This window comes from Fundulus heteroclitus, chromosome 13, assembly GCF_011125445.2.
Source record: "Fundulus heteroclitus isolate FHET01 chromosome 13, MU-UCD_Fhet_4.1, whole genome shotgun sequence".
Classification (NCBI taxonomy): domain Eukaryota; kingdom Metazoa; phylum Chordata; class Actinopteri; order Cyprinodontiformes; family Fundulidae; genus Fundulus; species Fundulus heteroclitus.
In genome coordinates this window covers 39,312,539-39,338,135 of record NC_046373.1, presented here as the reverse complement: position 1 = coordinate 39,338,135, position 25,597 = coordinate 39,312,539, and the positions used below count along the sequence as shown (strand labels likewise).

Sequence of the window (25,597 nt, the reverse complement as noted above, 5' to 3'; positions counted from 1 at the left end):
GTAATTCGTCATGAATGAGTTATTCTTAAAGGAAGATTATTGTTTTTCCTTGTTGAAGGACAAGTAAATGATTATTTGATTTTTTTATTCCCAGTCCTGCTTAGTATCTGACCCTTGTTAAATAATTTTAGGTTTTATTACCACTGTGTTACTCGGGCATAAGAAAAGCTCCCAGATGTTTGTCTCAAGATCACAGAACAAACAACCCGGCACCAAAAACATAACAAAAAAATAAATAAATTAAATAACGATTCAAATTAATATTTTAATCAAATATTTGGGTTCTTTGTTATCAGCACCCTGTCACAAAGCTTCCCAACATGTCTCAGATCTCATTATCTAATCAAGTTACATCTTTTATCAATGTGAAATCCTACAATTGCTGATAACCAGCTTTAGTTTCAATGGATATTTTTCTAGATCTCCTGTTTTTTTAAGCTGTCATTTAAAAACTGTCTACATTTTATTTTGTAAACCACAGCGTCACAGGAAACTGTGAACAGGTATAGCATCGGAAGTTTATAAGACGGAGCCAAAACATGCTTGTGATCTGCTCACTGATTGGCTCGCTTCAGTTACCGCCAAATGTCGCAAAGTGTCGTAAAGTGTTTACAAGTGTGTCGCAAAGAACGATGAAGAAAATAGGCTTAAAAAGTAAAAAAAGAATATCTGTTTTTCCCCACATAGTAAAGATAATCAGATAAATATCAAAGCACGAAAAGGTAGAGTCTGGAAGGCAGCTCTACGAGGACTTATGACACAGTTATTTGGGTAAAACCATGTAAGTTTTTACATTTTTCATCTGCAGATCAAATCTCATCAGATCCAGAGAGTATCTACCTTCATTGCATCCAGTTTGAAATGTTTTGCATCATAAGTCTCCTGAAAAAAAAAATTAAATGCACCTGCAGAAAGTAACTAACACTTTTATTATAAAGAAGACGCTTAAGAAACCAAAATAAATGCAGTCTGCTGAAGTCTAGAGATGGTTTGAAGTCTACAAAGCCCCAATCAAAATCATAAACAATAAGTAGAATATTTGCTTGGTACAATCACTGAGGAGCTTTTATTAACATTTATCCAAAAAGCTGACAGAAGACACGAATATCTCCTCATATTTCTGCACAGTCTCCTATTGCAACAAGCAGAAATCACACATTTTCATTCAAACCATGCAAATAAAGACCCACACAGAGAGGGTTTCAGGGCAAAAGTCAATTTTAATAAAAATGACCACATAACATTTATTAAAATCTAATAAAATTACAGTTTTCCATCTACTTTAGCCCGTGTTGTAGGGAGGGTACCAGGTCCCATTTGTGAAAATAAATACATCTCATCATGACGAAGGGCTGAAGCCACCGCCGTCCTATGAATTTCCCTCATTTCAAACAGTTTGTCACAGTGAAGCAGACAGAAGCAGACTTTCAGCAGCAGGAGGAAAACAGGATATAAAGCCTCAGGCCCCCCCCCCCCCATACACGCACACTGAAACATCACCAGGAATAACAGGAAAACATCTGAACGGCTTGGGTTCCTAACGAAGAAGGGTCCTCCAGCGGTTGTGAGACGATCTGCAGAGACGTTCAGTCTCATTTAGGCAGAAAGAAAAAGAAACAGGAGCTCGTTGACTCAAACGTTCTTATTGTAACTTAAAAGAAAAGTTTGGTATTTTTGAAAAACACGTCGACTTCTTTCCGTTTGAAGAGCTAGAGCAGACCACCTATCGTTAGCCTAGCTTAGCACAAAGACTGGAAACGGGTGGAAACTGCTAGCCTGTCCTCATTCTACTAACCAACACCTTTAAAATTCATCATCGCAACTCACTGCTCTTCTTCATAAATAAACTGATCAGTAAAACGATAAATGTGTCCCTGTGTGACCAGAGGGGGCGCTGTTACTCATAATGATATTTTAATTCACATTATTATCCTGTTAGACAGGTGAGATGGTGCATAGCTTTGAGCCACAGTTGAGTCAGCTTAAAAACACTAAAATAAACCTGGGAAGCTAAAACTGAACACGTATTGCAGCACGTTTCCTGTTTGCGGGTTTTCATACGACCGCCCAGGTGAGTCGGACAGCTGCACCCTTCATAGGAACGCTATTGGTTTTCAATTTTTCAATCTGTGCTGGAAAAACTGAAAAGATGAATAACAGACAGGTGAAAACCATCCAGCTGAGAAAACAGCGTTTGTCTAATGTTCCAGTCCTCCCAGGGAACCGAGACTTTCCTCTAACCTTTTAAATCTTCTGAGGAAACCGCAGGACAAACCAGGAGGAGTCGGGCTGAGCAGAAAAAAAACTTCTGAAAATCCAAGTTTCCAGCCAACAGATCTCTGGCAAACCACCGTGTTGGATCTAAAATCATATTTTTGTGTCAAACAATGTCATTTTTAAGATTCATTGATTCAATAAATATATATATAAAAAAAAAAGAAATCAAGATTCAATTTTAAAAATAAAGAGTCTTCAAATTTTCCTCCCGCATTAAAATTAGAAAAACTGCATCTTTGTGAAAGGCTGCAGATAAAGAGTTATTTAACGACCTTTGTGGCTTAAAAAGAAAATTTTAAACTAGATGAAAAAGCAGTAAGGGTAAAACTAAACTTTAAGGAAATAAGAACTTGGTTTATTTCGCTCTTTCAACGTGTCGCGTCGTTGCAGTTTGTCTTCCAGACATTAAGGAGCGGTCTGCACCACAGAGACGACTGAAAAGCTGTTTTCCGTCACGTATTAAGGCGCCGCTGTGATGACAAACTATCCACTAACAGGCCAGCTTCTACCAGGGGGTTCTCTAAGGATCCGCTGGTCCGCACAGAAATCTGAACCACAATAAATGCTACGAGGGTTAGAGTAAATTAAATTAAATTATATGTGAGCATATTGGTGATTGTTATTCTCTATTATTCAACTGGATACAAAAAAAATATACTGATTCTGTAGTAAAAGGTATTAAATGTGAATTGGATAGGATGACTTGACCCCAAAACCTTTGATGGAAATTGAAATAAACTGGAGACTCGCTTTAAAAGTTGACAACAAAGTCAGGCTGCTTGGATGGAAAATCTGAAGGAATGAGTTGATTTAAACTCCTCCACGCTCCTCCAAACCGGACATTAAACCCAAACATCAGGAGTTTAGAGTCAGGTTCTACTCTGCTTCTCTAACATGATCACGTTTAGTGTAAAACCAGAGGTGATGCGGGACAAGATGCACACAGATGTGTCCAAACGTCAATAAACAGGTGAAAGAAATCAGCTAAAATACTGATAAAAAGGTCAGAACTTTGTAAAAAAAAAAAAAAAAAGAAAACAGGATAAACCCAGATCTCCAGAATTTCATCACAGACGCTGACGGATTCCCCGTGTTTCCCTCACAGATCTTCCTCTGAGACGGATCAAAAACGTATAACAACCAGAGACTCAGAGACCCGGGTCGGGCCTGCTGGTTCCGAGCCAAAACGGGACCAGAAACCAGCCAATCCTGTTCAGGACAAACCGTTTCTGTTCACATCTACAAACCGACGCGTTGGTCCAGTTTTACAGACGACTCCGGGTGTGTTTGGGCTCAGCTCAGAGAAGCAGAACCGTCTAACGTCTAGAAACCCAAAACGGTGAAAAGCTGTTGGGAAGCAGGTAAAGGCATCCGCCCGCGTGAAGCTGCTGACCTCAGCGCTTTGATCCTCGGTCAGGACTGGAGATAAATACTTAAAAACCCTGCAGAAAGGACACCCTGTTCTCAGCAGTACCGTGAAGTTCATGCCGTGTGTTGGTTGGTGTGTGTTTGAAGGAAAAATGCGGCTAAAAGGAAATTAAAACCAGCCGGTCAGGGTTCCGGTCAGACTACCGGCGGGAGAATCGGTTCTTGAACGCTTTGATGGTTTTCGCCATCATGGGGGCGATTTCTGCAAGAAAAAAAAGTTCAGGGGATTAAACACCAAACATATTCACACGTCTTTTTAAAAGAAAGCGGGATTAAAACAAAAATCACGACAGACTCACTTTTGACCTGTGGTTTCTCCCGGCCGGGATGCAGTCCTGCTCCTCCTCCTCCGGTGGGCGCCGGAGAGCGAGACGAGCTGGCCGGAGGGTTGGCGTTTGAAGCGGAGGAGCCGCTCGACTCCCCGGAGTAGTCAGAGGTCGCTGGTTTTATTCTGAGAGACAAAGAAAATCAGACTTTTATACATTTGCTTAAGAAAAAGATGGACGTCCCTCCAGTCTCCCCTTATGAGGCGATGAATGGAGAAAAGTTCAGCAGTGGGCTGCAAAAAGGAATCGTTTTACTAAAGAGTTTCACTAAAGCAACGCTAAACTTCTTTGAGCAAATGAAAAACTTAAAAAAAATGCAAAAGTAACAAATGCATCAGAATCGATCCTAAGTTCAGCCTGTTACATCTGTACTAATTTAAAATGATTTACGCTGAACAGCAGAGTTAAAGTCTTCCAGTATGAAATAATTAGCAGAAGATCTGCAGACTTTGAGGATCTTTGGTTTAATTAGCTCCTCCTAATGAATCTTCATCAGGAAAACAAAACTTGTTAGGATCACATTGCTCAGTCTGACATTTATGATGCTTTTAGGGCTTTAATCAAACAAAACAGGACAAAAGTGTTATTCTAAGAGCACTTTATAGGAGTCATATTTTAGTATTTCACTGCCTATAGTTGCATTTATTCGTTGCACTTTATTTGTTGTCTCATTTTAATCCCACCTAAAATCTATTGTCTTTGATAATTTCCCTCCTTGATAGTTAAAACACAGTTATCATGTGTGGGAGTAGGGATACAAAATTAGTTTAATGTTTTTTTTCTGGATTTAAAATTTTCCTCTTATTGCAACGGCTTTCAAAACATTAAAATTGAGAAGTTATTTTGGAAATAAAGAGAAAAAGAAAGATTATATTATTGTTCATTTCCGTGGGGGGGACCACAGAGTATTTGTGCTCAGGGCCCCCAAATGTCTAGCACCGCCTCTGATGGGGAGGCATTTAGCTGCAGCACAAACTAACCTGTTAGGAGAAAAAATGGCGAAACTCAAACTTTGTTGAACAGCAGTGGACTTTAAATTTTATCAGTATACACTGAGCTAACGATAAAAGTGACGATAAAAAAACTATTACACTCCATCTCAGGTCAATTAAAGCCCAACAAGCACAAATACTGTCCTTAAAAAACATTTAAAAGTGTAACATATTAAAACAAAATTCAAAATAGGTTTAATCAGGACTCTAGTTACGTGAAGAAGTGTGATTTTTCTCACCAAACTGGACACAGTAACTGCATTTAATTATATTTTGGAGAAAAATCAGCAAAAATAACAATCCGGACAACACTGGCAGGTCTGGTTGTTTTCAGACAACGCTGGTTGGATTTTATCGATGTCAAGATAAATCCAAATTCTTATGATTACAAGAAATATTTAACGATAACGATAAAATGGTGCGATAAAGGCACCTTTACAGTAACCTGACAACAGCCAGCTGCATGTATCGCTCCGCCTAGCTCCACTCACATACATCTGGGACAACGCTCATTAAAAGTGATTTCCCCAACCAAATTTATGGTCTGGCCAATCAGGACGCAGGGCGGGTGTTTCATGGATGTGACGTAGTGGAGAAGCCACCGTGAGATTCCAACAACAATGGCGGCTCGCATCGAGGAAGCAAGCGTTAGCATTGATGCTGCTATTTCTTCCGTGTTGTCCAATCTATCTAATATTGTTTCATTAAAAGAACATCAGAGAACGGCTCTGAAGGCTTTTGTTGGTGGAAACCATGTTTTCGCCCTTCTCCCGACCGGATTTGGCAAGTTTTGTTTTCCGGGGCGCGTACGCGGACGCGCCCCGGAGCGGTTAGCGCGAACCATATTAGGAGGCCTATTAGTCCTCGACGCGGTCGGCCCGGGATCGACTCCGACCCGCGGCGCTTTGCCGCCTGTCTTCCCCCTCTTCCTGCCAGCTCACTGTCAATAAAATGCGTGCCACTAGAGCCACAAACACATAAAAAAATAAAAAAAGTTTTTTTTCCCCTGCGTCGGTCTCATCAGCGTCACGGGTTAGCTTCGGTGTGAGTGGTTGAAATAGCACGTCGATAAAGATGACAGACAAGTGGCTTATCCAATCATATGCAAGGATTTTTGATAAGGCCCAGCCTTCAGTAAAGGCAATGCCTATGGCCGTGTCCCAGATGTATGTGAGTGGAGCTAGGCGGAGCGATACATACAGCTGGCTGTTGTCAGGTTACCTTTACAGCATCCTGACACTCAGATTCATCTGAATCAACGTTCAGCTCTCCTGGATTTTCTTGACATTTTCTGACGCAGACAAGGAATTTGACTTTGGAGACATACAGGACAGTCTCAGAAAATTTAAATATTGTGATAAAGTTCTTTATTTTCTGTAATGCAATTAAAAAACATCAAATGTCATACATTGTGGATTCATTACAAATCAACTGAAATATCGCAAGCTTTTTATTGTTTTAATATCGCTGATTATGGCTTACAGCTTAAGAAACCCAAATATCCTATCTTAAAATATTAGAATATCCTGAAAAAGTATACTAGTAGGCTATTCAACTAATCACTTGAATCGTCTAATTAACTGGAAACACTGCAGGGTTTCCTGAGCCTTGAAAAACACTCAGCTTGGTTCAGTAAACTAAATCACAAGTATGGTAGTGGTTAAGAGACGACATCAGATTCTCACAGTAACTGGTGTACTGACCATGGCATTACTGTCCTTGATTGGCCTGCCAATTCCCCTGACCTGAACCCCATAGAGAATTTGTGGGCTATTGTGAAGAAGAAGCTGAAAGACACCAGAGCCAACAATGCAAATGAGCTAAAGGCCGCTATTGAAGCATCCTGGGCATCCATAACACCTCAGCAATGCCACAGGCTGATTGCCTCCATGCCACGCCGCATTCATGCACTAATCTGTGCAACCAAGTACTGAGTGCATTAATGGACATTTTCAAATGTTTGATTTTGTTTTGCTGTTATAATTTTTTTTTTACTTGGTCTGAGGAAATATTCTAATATTTTGAGATAGGATTTTTGAGTTTTCTTCAGCTGTTTTTAATTGCATTACAGAAAATAAAGAAATTTATCACAATATTCTAATTTTCTGAGACAGTCCTGTAAATTAAGATGTTTTAAATCTAAATAGATAAAAAGCAAAGTAAATTTCTTTTTTGTAAACATGTATATTTGCAGGTTTTTCCAAATAAAAGCCACTAGTGCCACAAAAAGAAGTCCAAACGCCCCCGCTGGAAGCTGCAGAGGGATTTTATTTGTCACGCTGTGGTTAAACAGTGACATGGCTGCTCGTTTGAAAGAAGAACGCCGTAAAACAGACAATCCCGATCACAGACACTCACTTGATGGGAGAAGCAGCCGCCGTGGAGGCCATGGACGAACCGCTGGACGTGCCGAACTTCTCCTGCCGGCGCCGAACGTCCCGCGGCGGCTTGGCCACAGAGTTTACGAACGCCATCTTGACCTGCCGCCCTGAGGGACACAACGTCGGAGGATCTTAGTTCCCCGTCCGCCTCCGGCAGCGCCTGACAGAGAAGCTCCGCCTACCTTTGGGCTTGTTGGCGTGGGCGGAGCTGATGTTCTGGGTGAGCAGCCGCAGCCGCTCCTCGCGCTCGTCGTGCAGCCGCAGGTACATCTCCCGCCACGACTCGAACTCCTGCGGCGACTCGCGCTTGAAGTCGCGCCGACAGTGACGCATCCACAGCTCGTCCGAGTCCTCCGTGAAGCACTGGAGGAGAGGAGGAGGAGGAGGAGGAGGAGGAGGAGGAGGAAACGCCATAAAGACTCTCCTGAACCTCTCAGGACCCGCACACAAGGTCCGGTCTGCGGTTCTGACTCACCTGGTTGCTCTGCTCGATCCGGTACAGCTGCTCCGGCGTGCATCTCACCAAGACCGGCTCCAGGATCTCGAAGGGGACTCCGCCCACCTCGGCGATGGCTGCAGAGAGAGACAGCAAAGCGTGAGAGCGTCTGCTCCTTAAGGAGAGAAAGTTTCTCCTCCAGACAGAAAAGCTCCAGAGTAGGGAAACTCACAGTCGATGTTGTTCTGCAGCACGCGGATGCACTGCTCGTACAGCGTCATCATCCGGGGCAGGTAGGCCGTCTTGGACCCCGAGTAGACCACCATCTTGGAGTTGAAGCGCTTCCCGGTGAAGCCGGCGTCCTCCTCGTCGTTGCACACGGGGACTGGAGGCGGAGACAGCAGAGCAGACCCGGGATCAGTGTTAGCGGGCGAGTTCACCATGAAACCGCACCGTAAAGCCGCAGGGACGTCCATCCGTCGACGTCCACAGACAGAAACGTTCTGCATGCGGCTGGAGTCAGAACAGAAAGAGACTGCAGCCGCATGCAGAAAGGCAGCTGCTGCAGGTTTTAACGCATTTCTGCAGGAGTCGTCGGTTTATACGCCAACGGTACGACAACCTCACCGCATCTGAGGAAGCAGGCCTGGTTCCAGTTTGTTGGCTTTAAACATCAATGTTTAAAAAAAAAAAAAACCCAAAAACGTCCAGATATTAAACGACTGTGGATGAGGGAACGAGTTAATGATGTTCTCTGCGTCTGTCTGTGGGTTTCACAACGTTCTCTGTGAGCTGCAGGGATTTAAGGCCCCTATCTGAGAAAAACCTGAAAAGCTCTTTTTTTTTTTTCTGGATCAGGGGTGACGGGATGAATTAAGATTTTTAAAAGGATTAAAATGATTAAATTCAATGAAAAAATACATTATTAATCCCAAAGGGTTTAATACAGTGGTCTCCAACCTTTTTAAGCCCAAGATCCCCGACCTCCACTTTGGTGGGAAGCAAGATCTACCTATAGAGGCGTTGCAAGAAAAATAGCCCAGATTCTACTTCAAACTTGAAGTCTTTATTCATGAATTAACTCATAAATCTAAAAATAAATCTGTTGCAGTTAAATCAATACAACCATCATAACAAAAGTTGTGGGAAGAAAATTAGAACATAATTTGAATTAAACTGCCACTCCTCCACAACCTGAAACGTCTCTGAAGCAGCCATCCTGGTGCATTCACAGACTAAACTGATGTTCTGCCCGTTTATGTTCTCACCTTGTTTATTTCGTGCGTCAGCTTCTTGATCTGACTCACAATTTACGTCGCAAGATACAACCACGAAGAACTTTAATTTGATTTGTGTGTGTGTGTGTGTGTGTGTGTGTGTGTGTGTGTGTGAGTGAGTGAGTGAGTGAGTGAGTGATTTGGCAGAGCAGACCTGAGTGTCAATAACAGAGCGGTCAATAGATGTTATTAATCAGAGAAATAAAAACCTTTACAGCGGTTACATTCAGCAAGTAAACACGCCCATAGAAACGTACTTCAGCTCCACCACGGGTTTGTCCCTGTCTGAATACGCGCTAAAACATCATCTTTAAAATGAACTGCGCCTGTCTGAATCTCAATGAAACATATTGCAGCTATGTGCGTGAACATGGTCAAGAAATCACGTCTATCACTAATAACCCCCCACCCCCCCAGCAGCAGCCGAGGCTGCAACGGGGTGTGGGCGAGAGAATATCACTTCATCTTAAAATGAAGCATAGAACAAGACTAAAAATAAACAGATTTCCATGTCAATACATTTTATTTAGTTATTAATTTAGCAGTTTTTGATTTTAATTTACACAAAGGAAATGTTTATATACACGTCTTTATGGTGTTGGGAAAAAACACCGTCAGACGCTACTACAGATTTCAGCTCGCGCACCCCCTAGTGGCAGTTCGCGCATCCCTGGTCTATTCTATCATTGGGATCTACAGGGAATGTTTCAAAGATCTACCAGTCGACCACTGGTTTAATAGATGCTGCCAGCTGCAGGCAGGGAGGATCTCCTGTAGCGGATCTGGAGATGCTCTGATGAAGAGGAGGCTCTAAAGAAGAGGAGGCTCTGATGATGCTGATCCTGCAGATGCAGGAGTAAGTTTGGTACCAGAAGGCTGAGGTGTGCAGAGTAAAAATGAACGGTGACAGAACCGACCCCTCGTTAGACCCACCGCCCTCCAGTCTGTTTCTCAGGTAGTCGCTGATCCAGGTGAGTGTTGAGCCTCTGGGATCAGAGTCTAATTATAATAATTATAATAATATCATCATCACAGCCGGTTATGTGAAACTTTTTCCATTCCTGCAAATGAAACTAAGGGTTAACGGAAAGCAACAAACTGGAGGAAGCTGCAGATCTCCTGGCAGAGGAGGAGGAAGTACATCCAAGATGGCCTCCAGCCAAGATGGCCTCCAGCGTGACGCCAACGCCAGGCGGTACAGACAACATCCACAACCATATTAATAACATTAATAGAATAATTAGAGTTCTAGCCTGTAGTCACAACAGCACTTTATGACCTCAGGCGGCAATTATAAAGCGATTTAATCTGAAAACTGCAGACTTTAAAGTTCATGAAGTAAACACATTAAAACCTTTTTCGTTTTTTTCGAGTGAAAATATGCGAAACTTGGCGTTTAGAAACACTTAGATTCATTGTTCAAAGCTTTAACTTTAACAAACGAGGATAAAATGTAGTTTTAAGGAGTGGAGATTGATCTCAGGTGTAATTATTAACGATTAGTTATATAAGTAATATTTTATCCAATTAAATGTTATAAAATGCCTTTGCTGACATCTGTAAATATATCCTACCTCATCATCATCATCATCATCATAATGTGAATAGTTACTCTAATTAAAAAGCATTTTTAATGTCTGTAATAGTTAATTCCCCTGTTTGCTGTCTAAAATGAGACGTTGTGCCTTATAATGGTGGTTTTTGCTGTTTTCACGCCGCCGGTGCTCACCTTTGCGTCTCTGAGGGGACAGGGGCGTGTCGATGGAGGGCAGCGGTCGGTAGTTGGGCTGGATCGCAGGGAGAGGGATGTCTGGGAGGGTCGGCAGAGCCTCCACCACCTGCTGCAGGTAAAACAGAGACAACACCTCCCACTCAGCAGCAGAAGAAGAAGCAGCTTTCCTCCGCCACGCCACAGGAAGCCACCTCAGCTGGTTGTTCTCACCCTTTTGCGTTTCTCCGGTTTGGGTTCGGCCGCTTTGCCCCCTCTGGACTCAGAATGCGTCCTTTTGGAGCCCTGAGAGCCGTTGGCCTTGCCGGCTTTGGAGGACGAGGCGGAGGAGGACGCCGTCCGGCTCTGACGCGACGAAGAGCCGGAGGACGACTGAGACGGTCTGCCGTGCGACGACGAAGACGAGGGTACGGGCTTCTTCTTCTTCTTGACGGGAGTGGGCGCGTCGTACGTGAGGAAGGACTCAAAGGACATGGTGGGCGCCTCGAACTCGTCTTCTTCCTCCTTGGAGGGAGAGTCCTTCGGAGGTCGAGGTCGACCTGGAAGAGCAGGACCTGGTGAAGGAACGGCTTTTATAACGAGACATTTACACTCAACTCTGAGGAGGAGAGTGACGCAGCGACACCTAGAGGTTCAGACTGTGAACTGCAGCTATCCTGCTTTCACCTGTTTAATCCTAGACCTGGACGATATAGAAATAAAAGCGTATCGATAAAACAGAAATCATGATGATCGATATCGATAATTATCAACAAATTCAAAACAGTTATTTTAAGTGCAGCTCTGGCCATTTTATGATGTTGCTTAGCAACCTATTTTTAGATACAGACACAAACACTGAATTCAAACTCAAACCTTTATTTAACCAACTTTTTACCAAAACTGCAAGTTTTTAAAAAATTTAAAAAAGAATGTGTGTGCTCTCTGAACTCTCTGAAGGGGGCGGAGCTTGGTTACTGGGTCTGCGTTGTGATTGGTTGGGAGGATGTAATGATGTAATATTAACCTACATGACTAGAATGCATAAGAAAGGAAAACTGTTATTCTATTGAACTTTTCATTGACCCTTTTTTCTATCATCGATATATATTGTTATTAATATTTAATCCAAATCCAAACTGTAGCTTTGATCGTTTTCTGTTTATTACCTAAACATTTTCATCACAGTAGATGTTTTTGTTGCCATTAGTTTCCTTCTTTCTTTACCAATAAATACCAGAATTAATTTTTTTAATCTTTTTTGATATAGATTTGTGCCTTTTCTATTTTTAAAGAAATTTATTTCCATATTGCTTTCTATTCTCTATTGTTTATTACCGCTGATTTGTGAACTAAGAAAATTAAATAAATAAATAAATGAAAACATTTCTAATCACTACAGAAATATTCAACATCACTGTATCGCACATGTTTGATCTATAGCTTTATTCCAATTTGCCCTAATTTAACAATTTCCTTTAAATTTGTGCACATCGTTATGTTTATACAAGCAGGCAAACAAAGCTGACAGGAATCAATTCATAAACGTCTGTAAATGTAAAAAAAAATAAAAAAATAAAAAAATAGGGATAATCTTGGGTTGGCCCAGATTGAAATTAATAATTAAATCTATTAATTATGAATTTCAATTTGTAATTTTTGGAAAATCTGCATTTTTTTGTTTTATTTTTAAATTTATTTATGTACTTTTTTAAGTCAGTTTGAAGTGAAACCTTTTCTTAGATGTAAACTCAAAACAAGCCTATTGTGTAAAACCAGCAGCAGCAACTTTTAGAATTATATTTTCATTGTTTAGAGCAGCATGCCGCCATCTTGTTTTATACGCAGGTTTTACAGCTTGTTGGTTTAGTTGCACTTTGAACTGAACTCCCAGATGGGATGACTGAAGTTTTTTTTTTTTTAATTTTGTACTTTGCTTTTATGAAACAAAAGGAGATAAAAAAAAAAAAAACGTAAAAATCGGATTTGGAATAACAAAATCAGAGATTTCACATTCAACTTGGGCTGGAAGATAATTCAATAACGATATTTATCAATCGATAGACGGATATCGATAATAGAAAAAAAGGATAATGAAAAGTTCAATAGAATAAAAGTTTTCTTTCCTTTAGCATTCTAGCCATGTAAGTTAATATTACACCCTCCCAACCAATCACAACGCAGACACAGGAAGCTCCGCCCCCTTCAGAGAGTTCAGAGAACACACTTTCTTTTTACTTTTTTTTTTTTTTAAAGTTGCAGTTTTGGTAAAAGTTGGTTGAATAAAGGGTTGAGCTTGAGTTCAGTGTTTGTGTCTTTATCTAAAAACAAGTTGCTAAGCAACAACATAAAGTGGCCAGAGCTGCATTTAAAATAAACGTTTTTCATTTGTTGATAATTATCGATATCGATCAATATGATTTCTATTTTATTGATATGCTTTTTTTCCATATCATCTAGCCCAGATGAACTGTTTATGATCAGATATTAGTGCCATTTACCAAACAAAATAACATAATAATAATAATAATGATAATAATAATAATAATAATAATAATAATAATAATAATAATAATAATAATAATAATAATAATAATAATAATAATAATAGCAGCTCTGGGAACAGGACGGCCGTCTGCGGCGCATGGAGAAACTGATGAGTCAGCAGTTCTCAGGAAACGTTTCACTTCCTGTCAGCAGAGAAACTTATAATCTAGAACAGGATGTCGTTAAAATAACTCGTCATATCTGCAGAAACGCAGCTTCTGTTGATCACCTGCAGCTGCTCTCAGCTCTGATTACCGACCCAAATGATCGGCCTCTACGGATCAGAGCCGACCAGAACCCGGTACCGGCCTGATGAGGCCCGTCGTGGGAAACTGGAGGCCGGACTCACCGTCCTCGCCTCCTTTCTTCCTCTCCTCCTTCTTGCCGTCGTGTGACGTGGACTTCTTGCTGTGCTTCTTCTGAACCGGGCTCTTGGGCCGGTCCCGGTCCCGGTCCCCGCTCCGTTTCTTCCCGTCGCCTCCTCGCTCGCTGCTGCTCTGAGCGCCGGGCAGCAACCGCTCTTCATCTCTGTTCCTGTCGCCGTGCTGATGGTTCTTGCTTGGTTTGCTGTGACGGACATCCTTACGAGGAAGAGGAGGAGGAGGAGGAGGAGGAGGAGGTGGGCTAGGTTCTGGTTCTGGTTCTGGCTCGTATTCTTCTGACTCGTACCCCCCTCGCTGCGGAGGGCTGTACTGCACCTGCTGAGGAGGTGAGGGGGAGTAGTTTGTGTGATACCCTCTCTCCTCCTCCTCCTCCTCCTCTTCCTCCTCCTCCTCCTCCTCGTAGGAGCGTCGCAGCTCGGGGGAGGGCTCTCTGTGGGATCTGTGGTGAGGCTGGGGGGCTGGTCTGCTGTTACTGTTGGGTCTGAGGAGAAACAGAGGAGATGAAATCTTTTCCCAAAAAGCCAAATTGCCATTTTATTTTTATTTTTCTGTGTATTAATTACAAAAAGCCGATATATTCCCTGTAGGCGTACATGTTTGTAGACAAGGTCCATTTAAAACAAGCAATTAAGCTGCTTTACTGAGTATTTCTATTCAGGCTGGCTCATCAACCCTTGTTCAACACAAAGTGCAGATAAGGAGCCAGGATATGTAATAAACTGCTTTCTAGTAATTAAATGGTAAAATTCCTGAACGTTTCTGATTATCTAGCAATAATCTAATAAACTCTGATCCAACTGATGAACTGAAATGATCTCACTGATCACTAATGAGTAAAACACAAACTGAAGTGGTCATCTGTATACAGAAGATAAAACCGCAAATAAAACTGAAATTAACAACTACCTATAATATGTAAGGGATATTTCAGTTTGAGGCGTCCATTAGCAGAAATTAATGGACGACATGGAAGCAGAAGATTATCCATTCTGATAATGGACGCCTGGAAGGGCATAATCCTGTTTGTACCATGGTCACTTACGAAAGAAAGAAATATTAAATCTATTATTAACACTTCAATGTTTTTTTTACTGTTAAAATCGTAAGATTGTCACAAGAAGCGGCTGGGAGAATATTTAATGTCTCATTTGCTAAATAAGCCCGCGTCAACCGCCTCGCCGTTAGCGGCTAACGTTTGAGCTAGCGCAATAATTTAGAACAATCAGGCTATTTGACTTTTTGTCGGAGCCAATCAGAACCGAGGATTCACCCAGAGCATGGTATAAATTAAATAAATAACTAAATACTAATTTATTATAGTAAAATATTGAACGCCGTCTTGTCCTGAGTCCGTTATCACGCTCCAGCTGCAGCTCTCTCTTCTCCTCCATGTGGTGGAAAACCCACTTTAGGACCGGAGACGTAAAGAACTTGTCTTAGTCTCGTTAAATGTTACAAGACCAAAAATTTAATGCCTCTGTGTGTTGTTTTAAAATCAAGATTTTATTGCAAAATGGATTGTACCGCCCTACTCTGGTCCTTCCTCCAGGTGCAGCTCTGCTAACCTCAGTCCTGCCGCCATCTTGGTTATTTCTCCTTCAACCCTTCCAAGCAGCCAGACTGGTTCAGGGTCGTGACGTCTGAGCTTTAACCTGCTAACTGAAGCCTGTAGCGTCTGAGGAGGAGCTCCTGGGTTTCTGGTGCTTTCTCTGAGCTTCCTGCTCTGGCTGAACCTGCTGGACGTCCATCCTGGAAGTCATGCATCGTAGATTTTCCACATCTGAGCCAAAAGCCCGGATAACAAACTAAACCCGTCACTAGAAACATTTTTCCTCCTTTTCCCTCTCGGGTAATTTAGTTTACGCTGGTGCAAAGAGACGTCCCTCTACTCTAGATCTACAGGACTGTCTCAGAAAATTTGAATATTGTGATAAAGTTCTTTATTTTCTGTAATGCAATTAAAAACCATGAAATGTCATACATTCTGGATTCATTACAAATCAACTGAAATATTGCAAGCCTTTTATTGTTTTAATATCGCTGATTATGGCGTACAGCTTAACAAACCCAAATATCCTATCTCAAAATATTAGAAAATTTCCTCAGACCAAGTAAAAAAAAAAATTATAACAGCAAAACAAAATCAAACATTTGAAAATGTCCATTAATGCACTCAGTACTTGGTTGCACAGATTAGTGCATGAATGCGGCGTGGCATGGAGGCAATCAGCCTGTGGCATTGCTGAGGTGTTATGGATGCCCAGGATGCTTCAATAGCGGCCTTTAGCTCATTTGCATTGTTGGCTCTGGTGTCTTTCAGCTTCTTCTTCACAATACCCCACAAATTCTCTATGGGGTTCAGGTCAGGGGAATTGGCAGGCCAATCAAGGACAGTAATGCCATGGTCAGTACACCAGTTACTGTGAGAATATCATGTCGTCTCTTAACCACTACCATACTTGTGATTTAGTTTACTGAACCAAGCTGAGGGTTTTTCAAGGCTCAGGAAACCCTGCAGTGTTTCCAGTTAATTAGACGATTCAAGTGATTAGTTGAATAGCCTACTAGTATACTTTTTCACCATATTCTAATATTTTGAGATAGGATATTTGGGTTTCTTAAGCTGTAAGCCATAATCAGCGATATTAAAACAATAACAGGCTTGCGATATTTCAGTTGATTTGTAATGAATCCAGAATTTCATGTTTTTTAATTGCATTACAGAAAATAAAGAACTTTATCACAATATTCTAATTTTCTGAGACAGTCCTGTACATGAGGACGCCTTGTGGCTGTCTCACCTAAAACAGAAAGCAGCAGGCAGACACCTGAGGGCTGATTAATTAGCGCTGTGTGCATGTTTGGATGTGCAGAAGGTACCTGTCTGCAGACTGAGGAACCAGTTTCTTCCACTTGGCTACCAGACTTTTAGCCAGGTCTCCTACGCCTTCATGCTTCCTGAAGGAGTTCACCGTCTTGCCCACTCCGGTCCTCTGCAGGGCGACAGAAAATAAATAATTTAGCAGGAAAACCCTCCATGGTGCTGCTCTCACATGTTCCCTTTAACAGCTGAGAGGCATCTTATGCGCTGGAAACATGTTCCAAAGCTCTGCAGGTGAACACTAAACACACCTGGACCTGTTTATGATAAAATCCATCTGATTAAACCTTTTTCCTCCCGATGAAGCCCTCAGCTCCTGAGCAGAACTTACCACCAGGATGTCCACAGTCATCGGCACCTCTCCCAGTCTCTTCAGCGTCTTCAGTAACTGGAAGACAAACAGTTTACAGTCAGACCCCATCATGACGAACGGACCAATTAACAGACGACTCCTGAAGTTTGCTCTGAATTTACTTCATGACACACAGAAATAATCCATCAGCTTTTTATGCAACAGCCTAGGACGATTAAATGCTGTTACCGGGTGGAAAATTAAGGATTTTAATTTAAAACAGTTGAAGTGAGAAGCAGATTAAATAAATAAATAGTTTGACGCAGAGCACTTTGGGAGAGATTTGAATATTTCACTCTCTACAGAACAGAAGATCATGAAACCAAAGGAATCTGGAGGATGGCATTGACTTGGCCTCTGGTAATAAAGTACAAAATCTTGGTGTTGTTTTCGACCAAGACATGTCATTTAAATCCCATTTTAAACAGGTTTCCAGAGTTTCCATTTTTCACCTTAGGAATATCGGCAAAATTAGAAACATTCTGTCCAGGAGTGATGCTGAAAAACTAGTCCATGCATTTGTTACTTCAAGGCTGGACTATTGTAATTCTTTACTATCAGGAAGTCCACAAAATGCAGTTCAAAGCCTTCAGCTGATCCAAAATGCTGCAGCAAGAGTTCTGATGAAAATCAACCAGAGGGATCATATTTCTCCAATTTTAGCTTCCCTTCATTGGCTTCCTGTTAAATCAAGAATAGAATTTAAAATTCTTCTTCTAACGTATAAAGCCCTTAATAATCAAGCTCCATCATATATCAGAGCTCTGATTACCCCGTATGTTCCTAACAGAGCACTTCACTCTCAGACTGCAGGTCTGCTGGTGGTTCCTAGAGTCTCTAAAAGTAGAATGGGAGGCAGATCCTTTAGCTATCAGGCTCCTCTCCTGTGGAACCAACTCCCAGTTTTGGTCCGTGAGCCAGACACCCTGTCTACTTTTAAGACTAATCTTAAAACTTTCCTTTGTGACAAAGCTTCTAGTCAGAGTGGCTCATGTTACCCTGAGCTACCTCTATAGTTATGCTGCTATAGGCTTAGGCTGCTGGAGGACATCAGGGTCTATTTCTCTCTCTCTGCTGAGTTCTCCTACTGCTCTCCAATCTGCGTTGTTTGTTGTTATTTCAGCTTTTAACTTTTTGTTCTCTGTCATTTTTCTCTTCATAGAAGGTACACCTGGTCTGGTGTTCTGTTAGCTGTGACATCATCCAGGGAAGACAGACTGTCTGACCTGAAGCAGTCAAGAACTTCATCTTCTAGCTGATCCAGCTGGTTCTGTCCCTCAGACTCTAACCCAGACGTAGCTGTTAGTTGAGCTTTCACTGCCATTAACCGTTCTCTCCTTCATCCTCTAGACCTGAAAACTGCTTCACTCTGTTTTTCTCCTAGATGAAGCCACTAAAGGAGCCACTGCTGCGATAATCCATTTTACTTTTCTCTCACATGGAAAGTACTCCTGGATCAGAGCTTCTGTTGTGGCGGATGGTTGTTGACAGTGAGCCCGGGTTTAATGACAGAATCCTTCAGACCAACCTGTTCACAAACTTGCACAGATGTGTGAGAATGTGGACCAGGGTCGGACGGATCGGTATTCCAGATGTTGGGAGAAATGGAACGAGGGCAGGAAGGAGGATCCTGTCGTCTTTGTTTTTAATTTCTGAGAAATTACTAAATTTTTGGACTCGACTTTCTTCAGTCGAGTCTAAATTTGCAAACTGGACTCCTTTCTGGTAATCAGGTAAAACCCTTTTCAAAGTTTTGGCTCTATCATGATTTACACATCCGTCTATTATCAAAATAAATAAATAGACCACTTTGTTGTTGAGCAGCTAAAAAAAAATATTAAATTTATTGTGATATTGTTTTTTATTGCTTTATTTTTATTTGCTCTCACAACATCGGGCCCAGTCTGGGTTTGGACATTTACAGGGTTGTGTTGAACCACAGTTGTTTTTGGGTCCTTGAACGCATCCTCGGGTCCCTGAACGCACCGCAGCCACCAGCAGCTCTTTGTTTCACCGAGAGGAGCCCAGAGACACCTTCCGGTTCTGAGCTTCTCCGCGAACCTCCACCAGTCCGAGGTGCTGAACCTGCAGCTACGGCCCGGCTTCACGGAACCGGGACCGGGGGGAAGGTCCAGGCCTGCAGCCGCGGCTCGGACTCCTCTGGCCGGACTGACGGTGGTTAGCTGAACGGCTAACAGCTGCTGCTGCCGGAGGCTCCGGTACCGGACCGGTTCCGTTTGTGTTTGCCGTTTTCCATTAGTGTCTGACGGTCAGCGGCCGGTCCCTGTGACAGGCTGACACGGTTCGGTTCGGGTCCAAACTGCCGTTAAACGGGTCAGTGTGACCTAGTAAAGCAGTAAATATAGTGACGTCTCCGCGATGCATTCACAGACTGTCGGAAATTTGAATCCACAACATTTTAAAACTAGAGTAACGGGTAAAAAATACACAACAATCAAACAACAATCAAATCACTAAGTTCTAACAATTTAAATCTTTTCTAAATTCCGTTTAACTTTACAAAAAAAAAACTGCTTAAAGAAAAAAAACTCCAATCATCTGCTGGCTATTTGATTACATGACAATAAAATTAAATGTTAACATAAAAAATAAAACACTAAATTTTAATGTAAAATAGGTCTCAATTTTAGTAAAAGTTAATTAAACCCGGCAGCTGAAAAGTCACACGCACACAAACTTCTGGGTGTTGCTAATTTACAGTGCACACCATATACATCCAATTTAATAAATTGAATAATATTGAATATAATCAAATACATTGTTTTTAATTTGAAACTAAAAATGAACAATCATTCAGCTTAATAATGAAAGGAAATTACTTAAAATGAATATAATCATCTAATAGAAAAGCAACGTTAAGAGTACAAATGGAATAGAATATCAAATTAACTTAATAATAAAATGGCAGATGTTTTAGATATTTTGATCAAGTAAAATGTCTAACTGTAAGTATTTAATATAGGTCAGTTTACTTGACAGTTAAGCCCAATTCATGATGCAAATGAAATACATGATTTATTTATAAAGCACTTTAAAACATCTGAATGAGACCAAAACCAAAATAAATCATAAAAATATTCAAAAGTATGACAGAAAAAATATAATTCAATAATTTATACCCTTTAGATTATATATTTCTGTTTGTCTAGAAATTATTTCTGCTGTAAGTTGGCCCAACGTGTAAAATATGAAATGACCTTAAAGTTTAATATGATCACATACTTAAATTAAAATGCATTTTCAATCAAATTAACATAACCTAGAAACCTTAATGAATTAAAAATATCAAAAAGAGAAAGAAAATTTCTGTTCAAGGGACTATTGATGGGGTCAGTCAGCCATGTTGGTGACCAGGGGTCCGTTCTTCGTACGTTGCTTAAAACATCCGAGATCAAATGAGACATCCAAGATGATTTCATCCGGCTAATCATGATCCGGCTAATTGGGTTCTTCGAACACACCTGTTGTTTACAATTAGTATGGCTGGATTGAGTTATCTGAGACAACTGCGTGTTCATGCGTTTGTTTAAAAGGGGAAATGTATCGATAGTAGAAACAATGATCAGCAGCGCTGCTATTGGCTGTTCAGCATGGCCAAAGAACGCCCACAGTTTTTTTTCCCAGCAGAACACGAGCTTTTAATGGAAGGTTATGATGAATTTGAGTCATTAATTAAAACGACAGGGAACACCTCAAAGTCAGTTAAAGCCAGGAGAGAGGGCTGGCAAAATGACAAATTAATGCGTAAATACTGTCCATGATAGATGATTCTATCACTTTCTACAGTATTAATTCTTGCTTTTTAATAATTTCATATTTACTTTGTTCTTTTATGTCAGAGCCTCCATGGGAGCCACTAGAACACGTGGACAAGTAAAAGTGAAATACAAGAATATTCTACAAAATGGTAAAATATTTTCCTGGTAATTACTATACTGTATTTTAAAAAGCAACTTCTTCCTCTTTTTTAAAGGCCACTGTTAAATGATGTGTTTGTCTGTTTATAACAGCCACCAATAAGAAGGCTGGAAAAAAAACATGTTATTTTTACTTTTGTTGCATGAGGCATGTTTCACCCTTTCTTTTTTTCACAAAATGACACAGGGTGCCATCCGTTCCCTATATAAACGGCTTCTTCAACAAAAAAATGTGTATTTTGACCTGAAAAAAAACCACAAAGTAGAGAAATTGAACTCCACTAGTTGAAAAAGAGAAAAATTGCGCTAGAGATCGAGTTCCTTCAAAAGGACCTTCAGAGTAAGTTCTAATACACCATTTGACAGTAGTATTGCTGACTTTATATAACTGTTATTGCAGACAAAAGATGACTTGCTGTCTTTTCTTTATAAATAATTGTTTAAATAAAACGACAGGAACTAAGCATTATTTGTTTCGTCTTTTATTAAACATTAAAAAATGGTGTTCCACAATTCTGTTCCGTCCTCTGCCACTAGGTGGTGCAAGTCCGCTGGCTGGGCAGACTTCCCTATCTCCTCCGCTTATGAAGCTGCGATCTAATCCTGTTTACATGAAATAAGCCTGTTAGCGAGCAGGTTTAAGCTGGCGCACATGTTGCTATGACAACAAGTGCAGAATGAGTTTCGAAGAACCAAACGATCCAAGATCATGCCAAATCGTCAACAATGAAATCCTGCTAACTGAGTTAGCGACGGGCTGGGTGTCATCTAGGATGAGCTGATTCGATACGATCCTCAATATATAGCTCAACTTTATTTGATTCCAATATCAATATTATTGCTTTCAAATTAATGCTCAAAGTCAATCAACAAAACCAGCCAAATATAATATTTATGTTAAATTTATAAAGTGCATTGGTTCAATGCGTTTGACGTATCACAGAAACCAAAAATGTGCCCAAACGTCTGATTTTAGGGACCAATGCGCTTCTAAAATCCTGTCGGTCGTTCCGCAAATTCGTCTCACTTCCTCGCTGTATAACAGTAAAGGCTGTAATAGCGCCCCCTAGGGGTTGGGAGGTGTATCGACATTGAAAGCCAGAATATCGATATTAAATCACTTTTAAAAACATCAACATTAATCTTTGCATCGATTTTTATGCACATCCCTATTAGTGACCTCCTGCTTATAAAGCAGCAGCTTTTTATAAATAAATCATCTTTAGAATCTGCATCCAAATTAGAAATCCTCTGATTAAACGGTTTAGTCCGAACGATTTGAGAAAAATATTTGTCCCTAAAGATGCGTCAGGGTTCATCTGTAAAACGTCCGTTCTGACCGGCTGGTGGCGAGTTTCAGGCTCTACCCTGACCCTCTCTCCCCTGAGGCCCGTTGGGGCGTGGCCGTTCAGGACTTTACCTGTTTTGGTCACATGACTCACCTGTTGACCCTCTCTAACCAGAACACCGCTGCTATCATGCATCTATATGGAGATGGGAGAAACGCTTTAAACCTGCCCTGTTCTCTCGTCGGCTTGTCTGGGATTTCTCTAATCTTTATTCCATATTTATGAACTTCAGTCTTTCCATTTCTGGATGTCACTGGAGAAATCAGTCCAGCTGCAAACTTCACGTCACTACGATCTAAACCAGGGATCTGCAACCTGCGGCCCCTAGGACGTCCCACAGTGGCTCGTGATAATGGGCTAAAAATTATTAAAAAATCAATAGTTGTTTTCATACATAGATACAACGGCAGCTTTTCCCTCTTTTCATGGAATAATTGCATTAAATCTCCACAACACGATGACACTAAAAGGACCACTAATATGTCTTTAGATCTCATTTTCTTGTAGTTTGGAAACTATGTTCTTTTGGTTTTAAATCATTTTTAACATCCCATAGAAGAAATTGTCCCCGTTCTCTATTTGCCAATGCTTTTAGCAGCATTTAGTTCCTATGCTCCAATTATCTGGAACAAACTTCCAGAAAACTGTAAAGGTGCGGAAAGCCTGATTTCCTTTAAATCAAGATTAAAACCACATTAGTTTAGGATTGCCTTCAACTGTTCTAGTTAACCGAAACACCACTAGTGTTTTGTTTTTTGTTTTTTTAATGTTCTATTTTCTATCTAAATTTTATTCCTACTCTCTTTTATTCTGTTTTATTTTGCTATGTTTTAATCATGTAAAGCACTTTGCATTGTCTCTGTACTGAATTGTGCTATATAAATAAATTTGCCTTGCCTTATTTTAAAAGATAAAAATTGAGAAAAATGGAGGTTCTCTAAAAACATGACCACACATTTCTTTGAGTCTAATAGATATTTATCATAAATGCTGAGTTTCTGTAAAAAGATGTGGCTCTGGACGAATTTTGTTCAGCTGGACAGATTCCTGGTCTGACACGTTCTGTAATTTCCCGACTGACCGAAGAGGACAAAAATCAGGATTAAAATCTTTTTTAAAAAAAAAAAACCAAGATCTATCCTTTGTGACACTTGTTAAAACCAGCCAATGTCGCAGGAAACAACAGTAAACTGTGAGGTCTACCAGGTCGTTCCGAGGAGTCGTAAAGCGGAGCCAGACGCCGGTCCGTGAACGCACCATTTAAAGAAACGGTTGCGACTCTCGCTAAGCTGCCGTGTCCGCGGATCGGTGACGTTTCTCGGCTAAAAGCGGTTCTCAGAACTCGGTGGTTCAGAAGCAAGACCCCGGTTGGCTCGGACCGGGCGGGCGGCTTACCTTTCGGGGCTCCGGGTTGTCCTGGATCCGGGACTGAAGCCTCTCCACTGTTTCCAGCAGCTGATCCGCCATGGCTGCTGCTGCTGCTGGTGCTGCTGGTGCCCTGTCCCCCGGAAACGGTTCCAGGATCCGGGCTGAGCAGAGCGACACGGCCGGGGAGGAGTTCCGCTGCACCACCCGATGATGATGATAATAATAATAATAATAATAATAATAATAATAATAATAATAATAATAATAATAATAATAATAATAAGCTTTACAGGCAGACTGACTTGGCGTAACAGTTTATTATTGTACTATTTTCAAAAGTACATTTTGGAGGAAAAAAACAATAATTGAAAAATAAATTGTTCAAACATCAATAATGCTGTTTATTTAATTATTTATCCATTACATTCATCTATTAAATGATCTGTGACTGAATGTTTTTTAATCGGTTTGAGATATTTGGACGGATTTTTGTTTAGTTTTAATTCAGTTCAGTTTATTCACAACACGCATCGCCTTCTTTCCAAAGTCAGACTCCATCAGATCCTCCAGGTTGGTCAGAAAGTTTCCTCTCTAAGGAAACCCAGCAGGTTGCATCAAAGTCTCTCCAAGCAGCATTCACTCCTCCTGAAAGAGCGTAGAGCCACAGTGGACAGTCGTCTGCATTGTTGATGGCTTTGCAGCAATCCCTCATACTGAGCATGCATGAAGCGACAGTGGAGAGGAAAACTCCCCTTTAACAGGGAGGAGAACCTCCAGCAGAACCAGAACCAGGCTCAGTGTGAACGCCCACCCACTGGGGCTTTACAGAAGATAATAGATTTAACACGCTCTTGTTGGGTCCCCAAGATAAAAAAAAATGACCAACTTTGTTAAATAAATCTAAGATAGCCTCGGATCGGCAGAAAACTGTCCAGCTCTGTGAATGTCAGACACCAGTTCATTATTCTAAAGCTAAATTATGTAAAATCTTCCCCACAATTTCTCCCCTATGTGAGCGATGTTAGTCTTTTCTGGACAAGCCCAAAGTTGTGCGGTTTCTGGAGTGTTGTATTTAACTGTTTTTTTTATATATATATATATATATATATATGTTTCTGATTGTGAATTTAAGCCAGATCCCAGTATTGCTCTGTTTGGACACTCTGGGTTGTGGAAAGGAGAAGTTTTGTCTACATTTAAGGAATCGCACATGGAGAGATGTGATACGATGAAGAAGCCCACGCCTTTTCAAAAGATCTGGCCGCCATTTCCAGACTTACTTGCTCAACGTGATCAGGTTTTTTTTAGGTTGGTCTGTTTGGTATTTTCACCCTAATGAATGAAATGATTATTTGGAAACTACTTTCCGTATTCACTCAGATTATCTTGTCTGATTAGTTTGATGATCTGAATCATTTAAGCGGGACTGGAAGCAAAAAAAGCAGAAGAAATCTGAATGTGGAGAAATAATTTGTTCTGGTTCAGTATCAGAGAAACGAAGAAACCGTGAACTCAGGAATCTAATCAGGAATAATGAACACAAACTTTGATAATGAGGCGCAGAAGATCGCTTTTTATGTCGGGTTGTTTGGGAACAAGATGTACGTTCTTTAAACACGAGAACTGAGGCCGGACGTCTGATTAGGGAACAATTCACTGATCTAGTCCAGTTGGTAGAACCTTTTCAGAACCGAACCGAAGCATCTGGACATGTCCAGGGAACAAAAGCTTGGCCTCTTTGAGGACTCTAACAATCACATTTTAGACCTTTGTATTTAAATTTTTGGTTATTTCACACTTTTGGCCAGTAGACATTTCCCTGTTTTAATCTTATCTTATTTGTTTTGATTTAGTTGAATATCTTTTTCATAATTTTCTTTTAAAGTCTGTCGGACCATCTAGGACTTTGAGGTGAGAGGCTGAGCTGATCCTGAACTGCAGGATCGTCTTGCCA

At 40.9% G+C, this 25,597-nt stretch overlaps 1 protein-coding gene across 2 annotated transcripts; it reads right to left on the bottom strand.

Moving 5' to 3' along the window:
- Positions 1-1,200: 1,200 nt before the first annotated feature.
- On the bottom strand, positions 1,201-23,809 carry eloa (elongin A). 2 transcript variants are annotated; one of them, XM_012859678.3, is made up of 12 exons: positions 23,671-23,809; positions 16,968-17,024; positions 16,636-16,748; positions 13,722-14,236; positions 11,060-11,385; positions 10,847-10,958; positions 8,073-8,225; positions 7,880-7,977; positions 7,587-7,767; positions 7,382-7,511; positions 4,005-4,156; positions 1,201-3,907 (listed from the first exon to the last, which is right to left on the bottom strand). In XM_012859678.3, the coding sequence occupies exons 1-12, from the start codon at positions 23,740-23,742 to the stop codon at positions 3,846-3,848; spliced, it is 1,971 nt and encodes a 656-aa protein (XP_012715132.2). In that variant the 5' UTR covers positions 23,743-23,809; the 3' UTR covers positions 1,201-3,845. The 2 variants fall into 2 exon arrangements, with proteins under 2 accessions (XP_012715132.2, XP_036001638.1); XM_036145745.1 differs by having other exon boundaries at positions 10,847-10,955.
- Between the last annotated feature and the right edge of the window lie 1,788 nt (positions 23,810-25,597).

What these genes read in the sequence shown, in the direction of transcription:
- eloa (XM_012859678.3), bottom strand. Translation starts at nt 23,742, where the DNA reads ATGGCGGATCAGCTGCTGGAAACAGTGGAGAGGCTTCAGTCCCGGATC. An exon ending in TGACTGTGGACATCCTGGTG is followed by an intron (nt 16,749 to 16,967) that starts GTAAGTTCTGCT and finishes GTCGCCCTGCAG; the next exon opens with AGGACCGGAGTGGGCAAGAC. An exon ending in GAAGAAAGGAGGCGAGGACG is followed by an intron (nt 11,386 to 13,721) that starts GTGAGTCCGGCC and finishes CTGCTCTTCCAG; the next exon opens with GTCGACCTCGACCTCCGAAG.